General features: G+C 41.6%; 1 protein-coding gene across 1 annotated transcript in view; it reads right to left on the bottom strand.

Moving 5' to 3' along the window:
- The window catches only part of JMY (junction mediating and regulatory protein, p53 cofactor), a 66,513-nt gene extending 50,927 nt beyond the window's left edge, over nucleotides 1-15,586 (bottom strand). Inside the window, exon 1 of the mRNA XM_085042296.1 lies at nucleotides 14,462-15,586. Within this exon, the coding sequence (XP_084898422.1) occupies nucleotides 14,462-15,301 (840 nt within the window). The 5' untranslated portion in view covers nucleotides 15,302-15,586. The remainder of the gene's footprint in view (nucleotides 1-14,461) is intronic.
- Nucleotides 15,587-18,011: the final 2,425 nt, after the last annotated feature.

Below are 18,011 nucleotides of genomic sequence, written 5' to 3'. Positions count from 1 at the left end.
GGGGGTGTTGGTCTCTTCTCTCAAGTTACAAGTGATAGCACAAGAGGAAGTAACCTCAAATTGTACAAGGTTTAGATCGGATACTAGGAAAAATTTCTTCACAGAAGGGATTGTCAAGCACTGAAACAGGCTGCGCAGCAAAGTGGCTCAAGCCCTGGGGGTATTTAAAAGATATGCAGATGTAGTACTTAGGGACGTGTTTTAGTGGTGGGCTTGGGAGTGCTACACTAATGGTTGGACTTGGTGATCTTAAAGGTCTTCTCGGACCTAAATGATTCTATACAAATGGTTTAAAGGAATACAGAATCATCCTCTCTCATATTTTGGAACTGGAGTGAGTACCAATCACCAAGTCCTCAACAACCCAGTGCAGTATGAACAGAAGACCAATAGCTTTGATTCTACTTCTAGATGGACCTTTGTAAGCCTGATGGAGTCCAGGTGCTTTACTGCCACCAATCTGAAAGCGGCACTGACGTGGGAATTAGATGGTGCAAAACCGGCTGCACAGAGCACCTCCTATTACAGCGCAGTTGGACGGAGCTTTCTTGTTCTGGATCAAAGTCAGCTGAAGCATTTTTTCAGCTGGCTGCCATCCAGATAGTATTCAGACTAGTAGATACCTGGGATGCTGGGACTAGCACAGAATCCACTGAATTAATGTCATAATGGAAACCACACCCTCCACAAACTCACAGGTAGTTTGATTCTGTATGCTCCCATTTTCACACTGTCATTTCCTAAATGAGTCTTAGCCAAGTGTCTAGACCAACCTGGTTACATTAAAGCCAGGCAGTTTTCAAGGTGTTGGCACAAAATACATGAACAATTTTTGTGCCACGTTTTATGCCCCAGTGAAGACTAGTTCTCAGCACAGACACTCAGTGTTCACAGTCTCAGTATGAATTTTTGACTTTCACAATTTTTTAATTATATTATTTAAAGAAGTGGGTGGAAGAGAGTGGAGTAACATCCTGTGCAGGCCTGACTAGCTCTATACCCATTGAATGCTGCATTTATTTTAAGAATCATGTTTCACAGATGTTACATTGTTCACAACTAAATGAATCCATATATTTTGGGCAACTATTATGCAGATACACTCTGACCAGCGGAAACAATTTTTTTTTTCACTGCAACAGCACATATATTTGAACTATATAACAAAGATTATTTCTGTCTTCTGTACTTTTTTTATTTTGTCCAAAAAGCTTTAAAAGCATTACAGCAGACAGTGTAATTATGTGCAGGTTGACCTCCGCTGGGAGCATAATCCAAAGCTTGATTTAATCACTAAAGAGTCAAGTCTCACATTTCCTTTGCTATTACTCCCAAAACTTCCCCTGTTACTCCTATTTTTTGGGTGTATTTTATAAAAACATTGCAATATGACACATAACCATTTTTTGGTGAAACCAGCTATAGAGAGATTTTTCAGTATCTTCCTAAGCTCCTTCATGCTTCTGAAATAACTACAGAATACCCTATTTTCCTATGAATTTAGATTCTCAGAAGCCTGACAGTATTACCTGCCACTTCCAAGTACAGTTCTAAAGATTTAAAATGAAGCAGCATATTCAGTTTCACAGGTAAAACTATGGATAGCTGCTGTCAGAGAGAAGTACAGTACTGCAGAGAGAGTAGTTTTTAGATACTCCATCCTTTCTCCTCAGAACAGCAATCCTAAGAGTAAAATACCCAACCCTGCTGCTGATGCACTGGCAATAGTGTGCAATGAGCTTCAGACAATTAGCTATAAAGAAGCAAAAGCTACAGAGTGTGGCTAGCACAGGTTTTTCCCATGAGAATTTTCTTGTGTTTTGTAAATAAAGATAAAGTTTGGATGTCATTGGAACAGTGTCCCAGAACTTGGACAGTGCAGGCCTGGCCAATGAGGCCTGGGGGAAGGCTTCTGACCGACCAATCTGGGTGACTTTTGAATACTCTATATATATGATGAAATCAAAACAATAAAGGTCATTCCTTCTTGCCACTGAGAACTGGTGCCTTCATTACTCTGCTAGCTGCTCAACAGCGACAACAGAGTACACCTGTATGGAAAATTTTAGCAACCAAACTTAGAAGGCAACCATTTTTTACATCAGAATGTGCTTAGAACTGTTCCTTTAAACAAACAAAAGAAATAATTGTTAAAAGTAAACACACTCTCACATGTCCTGACAATAACCAGGAGTCTCAATTACATGAAATCTTCACTACAGGCAAACTGCTTTTCTCGCTCTTACAAACATGTGGGCCTGTACTTAAATGTCACCCATTGTAGTTAAAAGATTAAGACTTGCCAGATATCCAGCTGTTTGCATGTTTGCATTATCATGAACAATCCTTACCTTTGTAGTATAAAAAGATCAGTTGCATTACTGTAGCAGTAACAGACCAAAGCCAGACTCTCCTACACAGATCTGAATTACATTTTACTGCTGGGGCAGAAATCATCTAAAGGACACAAAATCTAGATACAGAGGGAGGATGTCATAAATAAATTAGATAATACTAACTAGCATGGGAAGTACTGGATCCAGTACTACATCTGTTTAACCTCTTAAGATAAAAAAAAAAGATAAAAACAAGTGAATTCCATACTAATTTAACACAGCAATCGACCACCAACCAAGTGGACAAAAGGTGTCCAGTTTCTTTCAAAGCAGCTTCTGAAGACAGGGAATTGAAGTGTATGCTGATACACTGCCAAGGTTATTGTCTGGATGTGGGGAGAGTTTTTTAAATGGCTATTTTAAGAAGAGCTGAGCTAATTCAACTAATTAAACCAAATGCACATATAAAACAGACATAATAAACAAGTTCAAAGTTTGCATGCATGCAAAAAGACAAACAGCAAACAAAAGAATGCAACAAATATACTGGAAAGCAAAACATGGGGTGTTTAAAACAAAAAATATAAGAGAGAACACTTTCCTAAGATCTGTCTTCTAGGCCTCTGAAGAGCTACTAATATGAAATGAGCCACATTATTCCCCTTTAAACACTACTTAAAGCAGTCCTTTACCTGCACACAGTAAGCCTGTGTACCTAAGTATATGATGTACCTCAGCACCTCAGCGATATTCTGGGTGTAGGTGGCAAGGATTTTGTAGCAGGGGGAACTAGAAGAGTGGCATCTGTGAGAAAATGCTAGAAGCATCATCCACATCCAACGGAGCTAAGGCCAGTGAGCTCCAAGACAGACCCAACTACTGGCCAAGGCCAAATCCATCAGCATTACAATCACAACAGCACTTTTGGGATAATGCATTTAAGATGGGAAAAGACTGCTGGCGCAGCAACTGCAGATCAAGAGAGGAGCAAGAGAAGAGGAACAACTCTGCACACACCCGAGAGAGTGAAGAAGAAGCTGGGGGAGGTTCACCAAGCACCAGTGTAGAGACTGCCTTCCAGCCTGCGGAAGACCCCACACAGAAGCAGATGGATGAGCCCTGAAGTAAAAACATCATTCCGTAGAGAGCCCATGCTGGAGCAGGCTCCTGGCAACCTGTGGCCCTATGGACAAGGAAGCCCACACTGGCTAAGTCTTCTGACAGGAGCTATAATCCTATTGGGGGACAGATACTGCAGCAGTCTGTTCCACAAGGACTGCACCTAATGAGATGGATGGATCTACACTGCCAGAAGTTCATGGAGGTTTATCGCCTGTGGGTGTGTCTCTACGCTACAGCAGAGGAAGAGCATGAAGAGGAAGGAGCTGTAAAAACATGTGATGAACTGACCACAAACCCCTTCCCTGTCCTCCCATGTCATCTGGGGAGAGGCAATAGAGCAACCAGTAGGGAAAAGCTAAACCCTAGATGAAGGGAGCAGTGGTGTGAACATGTTTTGTGATTTGGTTTTATTTTTCGTTATCAAAATTAATTTATTGGCAACAGATTAAATTTATTTCTCCAAGTTGATTCTGCTTTGCCTGTGACAGTAACTGGTCAGTGATCTCTTCTTGTCCTTATCTCAGCCCATGAGCTCTATCATTTTCTTGCCCTTTCGAGCTGAGGAGGAGAGTCACAGAGCAGCTCTGGTGGGCACCTGGTGGACAACATCTACCCACTGCAAGAGGGCACCCCAGAAGCGTATGACCACCACAGATTGCTTGGCCTCTTTTCACTCTTACCAGTTATCCTCACTTACAATCAGGTTAATAGCTCCTGGACAGTAACAATTACTGCCATCCAGTACATTTACATTGCCTACCAAAACACACCTCATTTCAACATACTACTGATAATATAACTCCACAGAAAAGAACTGAACTGAGTAAGAAAAACTGAAGTACTATTTTAATGCATCCAAGTAAGCCAAAACATTACTTCCATGTATGCATCATTACTGAACAATGTAACTTCTCTCCTCCCACACAAAATTCTAAATAGAAATCTCAGCAGAACTGTATGTGCATACACAACTTGTTGGAAAATCACAAGGCTCAGGCAAAAAGCTGTCAACTCTGACAACAATGCATGGCACACTAGACCTCTTCTGAAAGCCTGAAAGGGAGATGTCAACAATTAGAACTATGCATCTCTCTCCCTGTAAACAAGATAAGCATGTAACACCATGTAGGGCTTTTTTAGGCTGGTACTTGTCTGGTCACCTTACCTTACTGTGTGATGTTGGTGTGCCACTCTTGAGTTAGACTGTCAAGTCAAGGGGTGCCTATATATACCAGGTATTAGTTTGAATTTAGTATATTACTTAGAGTAGTATAGCTACAGATAAGCTACAGAAATCATAGTAAACAACGGCTAACTGCATAGAAGCACTCATACAGGAGTGTTAGGTTTACCTTGTCCTGTGAGCAACACAGAAATAGGTGTTTACATTGTAATGTAATTTGATGAATAAAATAGATTTGTTTAGATCTCTATTTCAGAGTTATTATGGCATTTTGGGACTCCTTTCCTTTGCAAAGTGGCAAAATAACTAGAAGATAAAGTCACTAATGAATCACTGGTTGGTTGAACATGGTAACTGAACAAAAAGACTTCTAGGCAACACCTCACCCTGAAGGCTTGGCAAAGAACTTACTTTATACATATCCTAATGAGTCCTAAGTAATTTTTTTTCTGCAGGTCAGAAGATTGAGAACATACATTAATTAAGTGTTCAGGCTGTACTATAAAACACTTTAACTTTTGGTCCATACATCTTCTTCTTCCATGCCTCTGGGCTAAACTGCTAGCATAGTTACAGATATAAACATGTTTATATATATAATATATACAAACAAACTAATATTTGCATTAAAAAAATACATTTAGTTAGCAGGTATTACAGTGCTAGTCTTAAAATACTTCATGTGAGATTTGCAATGTCAGGACAGAGATCTAGCCAAATATCCACCTCCAGTAAAGAGCAAATAATTCTTTTATGAAAAAAAAGAACATCTGATAGTAAGAAAAAAAACTAAAAAAAAAACCTAAAGAGTTACAAGTCAGCTCACAAGAATTAGATCAGTAGCACTGAATTAGTACTCTTAGCAATTTTCCAACGCATATGGCATGGTAGCAAATAATTCTCAAATGTCTGATAAGTTTATGTTAGACTTTTGAAAATCTAATTCAAAGCAGGTAAAGCATTATGACAATACCAGATTGTGTAGTGGTGTGGGTGAATTTACTTTTTAAAGGCAAGCCAATGGCTTGCTGCTATCAAAAGAAGATTCCACTTCCCATCCCCTCTTGCCTCTCTTTTTCCTCCTCTACTCCAGTTCCATGTTCCTTCTGCTCTCAGGTGGCCTCTTGTCTACTTCAATGGTGTTAGTGTTTCTCAGCCCTTTCAACAAACTAACTCAGCATCTGGCAGAAAACTACTCTGTAGTGTCTCTGGGAGTAATTTACTAAGGTTTATTGAGTTGAATCAGCAAACAAGGACAGAGAAGCAGAACAGGAAGGAACAAAAAGAGGATGGGGGAAGGACAAAAAGCGATAGCATCCCTCCCATCAATACTAGCAAGCTGATGATCCAGCTCTCCAGCTCCCTTCACCAACACAGGTGATGAACCGCCTTTAGGGCTGGGTGACAGCTGAGAGGTACCTCAAATGGCCCTCTGTGTATTCTTTCAATGCTGGTAGAGTTCAGCCTCTACAGCACCTCACACAATGGTGAAATCATGGAAAGGCAGGCCTAAGAAAACAGCATTTTGCATCACTTTTAAGCTTTCCAAGCTCAAATAATGGGGATTTTATTTAAAAGTTGAATACATCCAAAAAAGCCCAGTAGAATGAACACATCAGTCCACTACTAATAACAAAAGGCTAAATAAGATACCGAGAAAATCCTTAGATCCTGTATTGTGCACACTTTTCCTCCTACCTTAACAGCAAATACAGTAAATTACAAGCTATTAAATCGCTTTCATAAAAGAACAGTACTTCAGGTGAAAGTAATTTACATCAGGGGAACACAGACTTGTATTCTGTGGTCCTAATTGTTTGAGTTGGTTTTATTCCTGTTTTTAGGCAGAAATAAATGGGAGAGGATACTAAGTTTAAATGTTATAGCAAAATAAAATCCATGTGTGATAAATCAGCACGATAAAACACATTTGAAATTATATATACCATTTATCTATTCATTCAGCTTTTCCAGAACACCTCCAATATGCAAGTAGTTTGGGATTTTTTAATCTCCTTACATATATGAAGTTTTTTCTGAATTATACTACTCTGAAGTGACAAAATTATACAATTTGAAATTGGATATCTGATGACCATGAACAAATACCACATTACTGAAGGCTAAAGAATTTGGGCTCTGAAGCCACAGTCCTATTAAAACTGTAGAAAAACTACAAACTTCTAGAAACTTCTATAACTAATCTACAGATTTTCCCCCCTCAAAAGTTTCACAGCTTAATTAATATGTTCATTTCTTTTCATTTCTTTTCTTCTTAATTTTTTAATTTCCTTACAGCAGATATAAAACACAGAGTATTTTTTAAAGTTCAGGTTTTCTTTTAAAAAAATGAAGTCCTAATCAAAACTAATTCTATTTTAAGCATGGGGCTCAAAGTAGAAAACATAGTAAGGTTCCTTCTAACATAATAATCTATGATTCTAAGTTATTGAAATTTTTTTTCAATACTCCCTCCCTGAAGTAGCTCAAAACAAGTAATGATGCAATACTGTTACGTGAAAATTTGTACTACTGTTAATTTTCGATGACCCATACCAATTGCCTGCAAGTCACCACAAATAAATGCTAATTGATAATTTAAACAACATTTTTCAGAGAAAAAAACCCCACAAATCCATCCAGTTCCCTCACACTAACATCACAGCATTTCTCCAAAAGAAGATCAGAACCACTTGTCTACAAATGCATTTTGGAAAGTATTGTAACAGTAGATAATGAAAAGTTTGGGTTGTTTTATGCATTTAAGAAAGCAGAGGTATACATTTTCCTTTAAAACAAAACAAAAAAGTTGCGGAATGACTGGAAGTGTTTTGTAACACCTTGCCAGAAGCAAATCCTTAACAAAAAAAGGTCCACCAAGCATTCAAATTTGTCTGAATGGGTAATGTTTGTGAATAGTAACCAAAAAAACCCCACAGCCATACATTCGATGCTACTACATAAATACCACGCCCAGAAAAGAATAGGTAGAAAGGAAACACAGAGATAGGACCCTACCAATGAAAGGTTTGGAATTGAAAACAGTATCTGCCAAAATTTTTGTAACTGGTGAGCAGAGTCATGCTGATATACCACCAGTGTTCTATTTACATCTACAGTCAATGGCTCCAGATGATCAGGTCCAAAGCCTGGCTTGCCAGGGAAGCTGTCTTCTCATCAAAACAGATACATATACACATTGACTAACTCAGCAATGCTCTGTTATCCTTAGAATATCATAATTTTTCTTCCTTCTCCTCCTGTCCTATCTTCCTTCTCTCTCTACCATATTTCTGATCACTACGTTTTCATCTCTTACAAAAATAAAGTTTGGCAGATATATCTTTAGCTGGACTGAGCCCAGAACTTCAACTGAACTTCTCTCCAGTAACAGCAATATCCTGGTGCATTGCAATGCTATGTTTCTACTAATATTAAAAAAGAAATGTTAAAAGCACATCCTCAAAAAGAAAAAATGCACTAATTTCAAAAAATCTCTGCTTCTCAATGCCTTCTTCAGCTTTGTGGTAGCAATATTTACATATGTAAAGCACATAATCCTCCCTGACTATTTGTAAACAGTGTCTTATCATGTTACAGAAAGAAACATAAAAAAGAGAAAATTATTAGAATTAATCTGCTTTCAAGTTCAAAACCTGCCTAGGTAATAACACTATGTCAGCCAGAAAAGAAGATGAAAAAATGTTACTGGCTTAAGAAAGCAGTTTTAAGCAGCATTTACTTGAAGGGGGAACATTTAATTGAAGAGAAAGAAAATAATGGTGGAAAAAAATAAGAAAAAAATATGCACGACAAAGGTAAACACAAAGAAAGTACAACCCAACACCATCTCTTAAAGCTAAGAAACTAAGGAAATTGTGAATCCTGAGTCACACAATTGTTTACAGAATCTATTATTACATAGATTGTTCACACCTCTTCAAAATATTGTCATATGAAAATACTGCAGATGGGTATTAACAACTTTAAATAAAAAACAAAGGAAAATTTACCTCTACATCTATAGAAACAAGGGGAATATCATATAAAATTATCTCAGCCATCAGAATACTCCCTGAAGTAAAAGATAAATGGTTCCCCAGTCCCACTTCAGGCAGTTAAAAAGAGCATATACTGCACTTTCTTTCATTTTTTTTCCTCCCAAGTATTTGGATAAGGAAATTTATTATGAGACTGGCAAGCTGCTGTCTTCACTTTCTAAAAATTAAGTTCAGACTTACTAACTAATATTGCTATATTCTACGACAATGTACTTTTATTTTCCATCCAAGACTTAAGTTCTGTCAAGAAAGATCTAATTTTCCAAGACAATGTCCTTTTCTTTGTGTGCATATAATTTGTGCAGGTTTTGCAGAAATGTACATTGTTTCAAGTACTGACATTTTCGGAAACATCTGCAGTAGCTGTTGTCAGCTTGCTCTAGTAGAAGCTCAGTACTAGCCAGAGTACTAATGTCATGTAGATGTCTCCTAAGAGCCTGGAGGCTACCTGCGTGTTCTACTGAGCATACCCTACAGCTGCTGACATTTTATTTTGGGTAGTATTAACTTACAGTACTATTTCAGCACTTAAACAGCTCATTTACAAAGGATTTAGAATCCAAACAGTGATATTGGAACAAGTGTTAACTCTACACATAAGAAATACAAAAAAGGGCATTCCAACAAAAGTTGCTTGGATTTCTCCAATGCTCAGCATTAGTCTTAACTCTACTCTCCTCATGTCAAGAGGAAAAAAAAATCCAGAGTATCTTATTTTCATCCTCTGTGCTCCCGAAGCTAAATCTAAACCAGTGTTCTGTTCCCTACTGTCTCGGGTTAATGATAAGACTCTCTCTCCTCCGAGAGCGAAGGGCCCCGACACCCCCTCCCCCACCCACAACAGGACCTCTTAGATGGAAGTGAAGAAAAAAACTATTTATTTGACAAAACCACGCAGTGTGCCCTGCAAGGCACAGCGGAAGGGGAAAACCAAGGTCAAAAGGAGTTATTCAACCTGATTAAAAAGTCCTTCTCTCAGACGCAGCCCCTCTCCCCCTCGCCCCCCACCCGGGGCCGGGTGGAGCTCCCTGGAGAGCTCTGCTGTCCTCTGGCCCTCCTGGGTCTCCGGGTGGCAAAGCAGATCGAAGAGAAGGGGTCCAAACGAGGAAAAAGAAAAAAATGAAAAAAAACGGGAACAGAGCTCACTCCGACCCCCGTCCAGCACGCAGTCTCTGCCGGGCGACGAATCCTCCCCCGGAGCGAGGCTTGGGGAAAATGTTTTCAAAACAACCCGCGTTTCTCTCTGCGGCTGGGTGCAGTTAAAGAGACAGGACCACACATTTTTCTCTCTTGGGCATATAAGCCAACGATAGGGGATAAAGGATTATCATAACATCAATCCAAGACACCTACCAAAACACCTTATGTATTTTTAAAACCTAGCTATCACAGTTCAATACAATATTCAGTTATTCTTTCTTCTTGCATAGAAAGGTGTTAAATTTTGATGGAAACAATACTGCTGCTAACATTCTTCCTCTGTTACTGGAACACCAAATACTTTCTCGCAATGTTTTATATTTACTTTTCCATTACTTTTGAGTCTGATGTTGAAACTCTCTTTAAATCTCATTGTGCCTAGCTGTAGATCACTGAACAGCAACCAGCCACCTCACTTTTGGAAAACTTCCACTTTTGTTACAGTGCCCCACTACCTACCATATAAACATTTATTTTAGAACTGAATGCATATGGCCAAAAACAATGACATTAAATTCTCCTAGTTACTGAGATGATCCTGAACATTATTTATTACCAAAATATTAGAACTGCTTCAACAAAACCAAGTATTATTGGATATTATTTACCTTTTTTATATAAACAGAAATGAGTGACAATATTGTAGAAATACATATTGGAAAGTAACAAATGTGAAAATCCATGACATATAACTGAACCAATTTCTTGTCACTTCCTCTGATTTGACAAGCTCATTTCATTAATTCAAAACAGAAAGAACATTGCCTACTAAACATGCAAAAAGTAATTTAGAAAAAAATTATCTGATTATTGAAGGATATAAAATGACCACATACCACTCCATCAAAAAACCCTACATTTTCTTCTCATACAAGTTGTTACTGTACCAAAATATGTTTGTTTTTCCTTAGCCTTTCTGGTTCTTTGAATTGAAAGAAAATTAAGCCAAGCAACACAAGAAAAAGGTTTTCAGGACTATTCTCATGCCTAGCAAATATATCACTATACAGGAGACGAAGACTAAAAATAGCAGTAGGTCCTCACTTTCAAGGCAGTCCTAAGTCAGCCACCAAAGATAAGATGCTTTCACAACTTCTTCCGAACTTAATCATGCCCTTAAAATGGTTTGAACTTTTATATTTAAAAAAAAAATTCAAAAGAACACACACAGAACAGGGATACAAAACTGTCTTTGTCTACCTAAAAGCACTGGAATTCATGGATTTTATAAAGCAAAAAGAAAACCAAAGCAAGTTTCTGACTAGTTCTATACCTAGCACTCAAGGTCCTGTAGACTATCATCCACCAAATTTCAGTCTTCCAGGACAACTAAGAGCTATATGGAACAGGAACATTCCCAGGGGGTGATAATTCAAACATGCAGAATAGACGTGTAATGTACATATAGGCTTCCCAAACCCTCAACTTGCTATGCAAGAGCACACAATGAAATGTGTCCAGGGCATGACTAAGCCACCCATCCCTCTTAATCACAGTTTACACTAACACCACTTTTTATACAGGAAAACATGACTACCTTCAGCCTTTTGAGAACACAGCATGGACAAAGAGATACAGAATTCTGATGTCACTGAACTCCCTGAAATGCACAAACATGTACACTTAGCCTAGAAAAGCTCTTCTATATATAGGAGGAACATCGACAGGAAATTGGCAGGAGCAAGAGTACAGAGACAAACATTTTCTGTCTTCTTGACACGAAGTTTAGTATTTTGGAAATACTGCCCAAGAAGCTGGGATCCCAAATAAGGATTCAATGGCATACTCTCTGTTGAAATAACACATTTTTATCTTTTAGCTGAGCACCTGAGGATTTTTTTAAACAAGTATAAACTTAGTTAGTTTTTACTTTAAATTAAATTCCTCAACTACTCCAGAATTATTAGTTTTATTTGAAAAAAAATAAAAGAAGTGCTATTTCAAAACTGGTAATCAGGCAGAAGAAATGAATCCCAGGTCATACAGTTCCTCTACAACTATTTTACCTACTCATCTTGGATCTGTTTCTACTTGCAACATTCTTATGGGTTATTAAACGGCCTAAAATTCAGAGTGAGTTAAAAATTACTATTACAAAAAGCAACTATTACTAACTGCTGTGAAAATAAACTGGCTTGTGTGTAAGTTATGGAAAGCAAGGAATGTCCAAGTAGAGGATGCTATAACAATGAACATGAGATTTGGCTGCTCATTTTGCTTCTCTACCCCAAAGAACTCAAATCAACAGGAACTGCAAGAACTTCTCAAGTAATATTCTACCTGCACAGCGGAATTTCTCCTGGGAAATAGAAGAGATATATGAAATACCTATAAACCACAGAGGCACATTTTAAGATGCTAAGTCAAGGTCTTTGGAGTTGCACAATTTTACATTAATGAAGACCCTTCACACACCCTGCTAGATACCATTCTGGTTACCAGTGCTTCTCGATCACTTCCTCTTTTCCCAAAATGTTCTTATAAGAGACAAAACTGCTTGGATCCAACACTCCTGCTATCAGCTCACAGACCTCCAGCACAGATGGAAAACGAAATTAAGTGTGAGACAAAATATGGACTTACTAGGTTTTCTTTAAAGTAAAAAAACCTTTACTTCAGAAACTACATCATCCACTGCTTCATTTGCTTAGAATTGCAAAGACAAAGAGCATCAGCACTTGCCAAAAAGAAAGACATTTCCTGTAGACCAAGTAAACCCCTAACAGGTAAGAAAAAGGGAAACCCGAGAGCCAAGAGGGAAAGAGCAGGTCATTCCACTGGTTTCTTTTCTTAAACATGAACTACCTTTAATTAAAGAAGCATCAACTTACACAATTGACAGAAGTACAGCTGCACTGACTTTAGGTATGCTACCAGACTAGTTACCATGGTAAAGGAAGGTTGTACTGTAGTCAGATACATACATAGACTCTGCCATTTTGTCGGCACCAAGTTTAGAACATTAACAGAGAACAAAATTATATAGCTTAGAGTACAAATTTATTTTTTCCCATAGTACTGGTACTAACAAAATAGAAATTGAGATTCTCCAAGAAACAAATAGTTCTTGATCAATAATTCCTAAATAGTCTTTCCTCAAAACCACCACATCCCTCGAGTTGGGTACCCAGTTCCCAAATTCCACATATTTAACAGGAACTTCTCTTGTCCTGCACAGTTCCTTGTAAAAACTGCTGAGTTGAAGGCTAAATCTGATCTAAGCACACACTCCCAAACATTCATGCAGTCAAAAAAAACCAGTGAAAGACGATATGCTTTCATATTCTCTGGACTAAAACTACTGCTGAATCTTATCACACTAATTACCAATTGTACACCAAACTGCAAGATTTAATTCAATACGTTAAATACACACTAAAAAAAAGAAAAATCAAAATTACATACCCTAACACAACAATTTGGAAATAAAATTTAGCTGGCAATGCTATACTTGGATGTTCTTACCATGATTACATCACTGATATTACAATTTTCTCATACTCTGTAACTCCAGTCACCAAGGAAAAGCTTGGCCTGAATTCTACAGACTCAAAACCATGTCATCAGGAAGCAAGAAGATATGCTGACACTCCACCAAGGAAAAAACAATCACCACCTCACATTTTTTAAAAGAGTATTGGCAGGATATATGTCGGTAGCTGAAGCAGCCAAATTTCATCTATATCCACAACAGTCTTTATTTTGCAAACATCATCTTAAGAATACTGTAACCTGATTCATACTTATAGTCACACCTTGACAGATCCGGGTACATTCTGGACCAAAGCCACTGAAGCACAAAAACAAGTGTAAAATTCTTATTTTATACTGGGGAAATTTGAGTCCTCATACACCTCAGTCCACGAACATTGATTAAGTGTAAAAATTCTCACACACGCTAAAAGTTAGTTAGAACGACATCATCAACTACTCTAAAACAGTATATGGTGTAGGAAAGACATGGAGTTTCCTGAAACATCCAAGTCTTGACAGACACTACCAACAGCAACACATAAATACCCCACAAGATCAGACAAATTGCTTTCTTAAAAAATCCCAACTCTGTGAACTTCTCAGCTGAACGAAATTCAACTTCACTGGAAAACATAATCTCACTATATAAATACCAGGCTCAACATCCAGGGCCTGTATGAACCTCGAATTTTTTGGCGTCAAATGCCTAAACTGTACTGTCAAAATAAACACCACATGTTGCTGCCGCTCCCATTTAACAGAAAAATTCAGACCCCAATACATGCTCCTGCAAATCACTGCAAGAATAAAAACAAGGGAGCAAGACCTTGCCAAATCCATCGGATATTTATTCACAAACATCTGCATTACACTTTACAGAAAAAAGTACTGAGACACACTCAGGTGAGAAGGAAAATCTGCATCACCTTAAATCCTGGCCCTAGAGACCTTGGAAAGGTTAAGCCTCATTTTCTCACTAAGGAACACGACAGCAAGAACAAGGAAGAGAACGACTAAAAAGAAGTCACAGATTAAATTAAATGCGACACTAAAGCGGGGGCATCTGGACCACGCAGTAGCCTCACCTCCTGGATGCGCCTGCGGGCCCTCTGGAGCACCTCCTCGTACCCCTTCTGTCGCAGCTCACTCAGGCTCTCGTAATACTCTTCGGGGTCGTCGGTCTCGGTGAAGAGCACCTGTGAAAGGATCTTCCAGCCACAGGTATCCAAGCTGTGAACCAAGTAAACTTGCAGCTCGCAGCAGAGAGCGTCCATCTCCTGCTCGGATAGTTCCGGCGCTCCGAACAGCACCGTCCACATGCCCGAGGGCTCCTCGGGGAAGGCAGGCAGGTAGGGCTCCAGCTCCGAGTTCACCGAGCACAGCTGCTGGTGCACGGCCCGCAAATCTTGGAAGGAGAAGAGGCCGGCCCAGCTGCACTCCTCCCCCACGGGCTCCGCGTCGGGAGCGCCCGGCTCGCTCGCCCGCGGCGGCGAGGGCGGCAGCGACAGCGCGGCGGCCACGTCCTCCTTCCCCAGCTCCAGCACTTCGATCTCCTCGGCGGCACCTGCCGCCTCCGAGCCGCGCTGCGGCCTCCGCGCCGGGCTGCCCTTGGCGCGCAGCGGGCTCTTGGGCAGCGCCTCGGCCCGGGGGTGGGCGCAGCCCCGGGGCGGCCCCGGGTCTCTGCGCACCGCGGGGCCGCCGGCCTTGGGAGCGGCTCCGGCCTCGGGGCCACCGCGGCGCAGCTCGCGGGAGCCGCTGCGCTGACGCTGCGCCGTGCGGTTGTGGCAGGTGATGGCGAACTTGCCCTCGATCTCGTTCCAGGCCACGATGAAAGCGAACTTGTGCTTCTCCCGCTCCTGGAAGGCGTGCGGCCTGACGGCCACCCAGTCAGCCTCCAGCGTCTCCTCCAGGGCGAAGGCGGACATGGCGCTGCGCGGCTCCGCACACGGGCACACGCCGCCCGCCCTCCGCGCTGCCGTCCCGTCAGCTACTCCGCAGCCCCGCGCCGCCTTACCGCCCACCACCAGCCATCTTAGCGGCCGGGGTACAAGGGGGGGTGCGCTGCTTCCCCACCGGAGCGACGAGGGAGTAAGGGCGGACGGGAATCGCCTCTTGCGGCTGCCCGCGCGGGTCCCGCCGGTCACCAACGCGGACAATGCGCGGCGCCCCCGCGCAAGCACCGCGCGCGCGTCACGTGGGGCGGGATCTGTTTACAAGCGGCGGCGCTGCGGCAACTCCGCGCCCGGCCCCGCCCCCGCGCGGCCTGCGGCAGCCCCGCCCCCCGAGGCGCCTTTCCCCATTGGCGGAGAGAGGCGGGCGGAGCCTCGCGCCCCGGCCACGCCCCTTGCCGCGAAGCCGCCACGCTCGCGCTCCCTCAGTGGGCGCGGCAGGGGCAGCCCCGCCCCTTCCCTCGGAGCGCCGCCGCGGCCGTGGGGGCGCCCGGCGCTGCACCGCGCGGAGGGGCCGCTAGGGGGCAGTGCGGAGGGGGCGGTGTGGGGGAGGCGGAGCGGGCGCGAGTGGTTTAGTGGATGTTGTGTCTTCCTTCTGATTTGGGATTGCAACAAAACACTTAAAAGATTAGCTGTCAGGAGCGCCTAGCGGCACGCCGTGCAACAGGAGTTTGCAGTTCTGGTTAGGCTGCAAAAGTGCAGCTTCTGTGACGAGTCCTGGCGATAAGGGCATGCTCCGAAAAAGCTGTCTGAGGCAGTTGCGTACTTCATAACTGAGGGAAACTGCACCGAGACCTGGGCCTTCTGTGCTTGCATTGGCCAGTCCTTCTTGGGAAGTGGCAGTGCCTGCAGTGGTTTCCCAGGTTGCCAATTTTATTTTAAAGCATTGGTTTTACTCAGGTTGGGCAGACAACTCTCACAAGCTTGTCTAAAAGGAACGATCAATCCCCTGTGATTCTGAGCTCAAGGGAAGATCTTTCCCGGTGCCCTTTGGGATATCCCATTGCTCCTCATGTACCAATGAACAAAAATATTTCTTACTAGAGCAAATCCAGAATTTTTACATCAAAAATAAGATTGGTGGACAATATGCATTGGCCCAAATGGTGAGTTGACCTTGGCTGGATGCCACTTTATCAGTCCCACTTTTCAGCTTTTCTCTCCCCTGAAAAAGGAGAAAAAAAATAAAATGGAAAACAACCATTACGATCGAGATAAGATAGTTTACTGAAGCAAAAGTGAAAGGCTGCATGCAGGCAAAGGAAAAATACAAAGATTTCATTCTCTACTTACTAGCAGCAACTGATGTCTGGCCATTTCCTGGGAAGCAGGGCTTCAGCATGAGTAACAGTTGTATCTTCTGTTTTCCTTTATACAGCACCAGATGACACAAATCCCCTAACATGCTAGCAGTATTAATTATTAGTATTAAATAGCTTACTGTAGGGATGAACAAGGACTGTGGGAGTCTGCGTAATAAAACCATCTATATCAATCATAGGCAGAGAAAGGGAGATGTATTCCCTCATAATCTCCACAAGATAGCTCCCACAGCATGGCAAAGCCATCAATGTAAGGACAAAGTCATTGTTTATATTAACGTGCTCCCAAACTTGGCAAAATAAAGAGATAAGCAGCTGACAAACTTCGTTTCCTGCAGAGAAGCTTGCTACTTGATAACCACTACAATGATGGCATGCATGATATAAAACTGTCATTGTCTCTGCCCACATTGGGAGCCAAAAAGAACAGTGGTGGCTTGGTCCTGGCTAGATGCCTGATGCCCACCAAGCCACCTTACCACACCCCCTCCTCTGCTGGAGAGGAGAAAGAGAATAAAATGGAAGACAACTTGTGGGTTAAGAGAAAGCATTTTACTAAAGCAAAAGCAAAAGCAAAAGGTTGCATGCATACAAGCCAAGGAAAAAGACAAATTTTATTCCATTCATCACATTAGCAAATGATGTCAGGCCACTTCCTGAGAAGCAGGACTTTAACACAAGTAGCCATTGCTCTGCAAGGCAAATGTTGTAAATAATTAATGCCTCCTCCGTCTTCCTCTTTTTCTTAGCTTTTACATCTTTTATGTTTTATGGTATTTATATATCACATGATATGGAATACCCCTTTGGTCTGTTTGGGTCAGCTGGCCTATTTGTGTCCCTTCCCAAGATCTTGCTTACCCCTAGTCTACTGGTGGGGGGACAGAACATGGGGGAGACAGCGCTGGTGCTGTGCCAGTGCTGCCCAGCAGTAGCCAAACCCTGGGGTGTTATCAAGAACGCTGTGGCTACCAATGCAAAGCATATCACACTGAGGGCTGGTGCAAAGAAAATTAACTGCATCTCAGCTAGACCAAATACAGCCCAGTGGTGATACTGTTGTCCAGCTCCAAATGAGAGGAAGTACTGAGGAAACAAAAAAATTCATTAGAATTTGCCAGGAAAGGCAGAATGAGTCACAACCTTTTTCTAAAGTTACTGTATTGACTAGCATCCTGTCTTTGGAAGCTGAAGTATTTGAGGATGGCCTCTGGCACTCCAAACATTCTCTGGACATCAACCAAGCAACCTCATGTGTTCAGGAGCATGGAGGTTACTTCTGAAAGTCCTAGCTGTTAAAAGAAAGGAGGGAATTATGACTTAGCATCCTGAAGATGGACCATATCTCTGTCCTTATGGTTAAG

This window comes from Lichenostomus cassidix, chromosome Z (genome assembly GCF_008360975.1).
Source record: "Lichenostomus cassidix isolate B80296 chromosome Z, HeHo_3.0, whole genome shotgun sequence".
Lineage (NCBI taxonomy): Eukaryota > Metazoa > Chordata > Aves > Passeriformes > Meliphagidae > Lichenostomus > Lichenostomus cassidix.
This window is presented reverse-complemented; position numbering and strand designations above follow the sequence as displayed.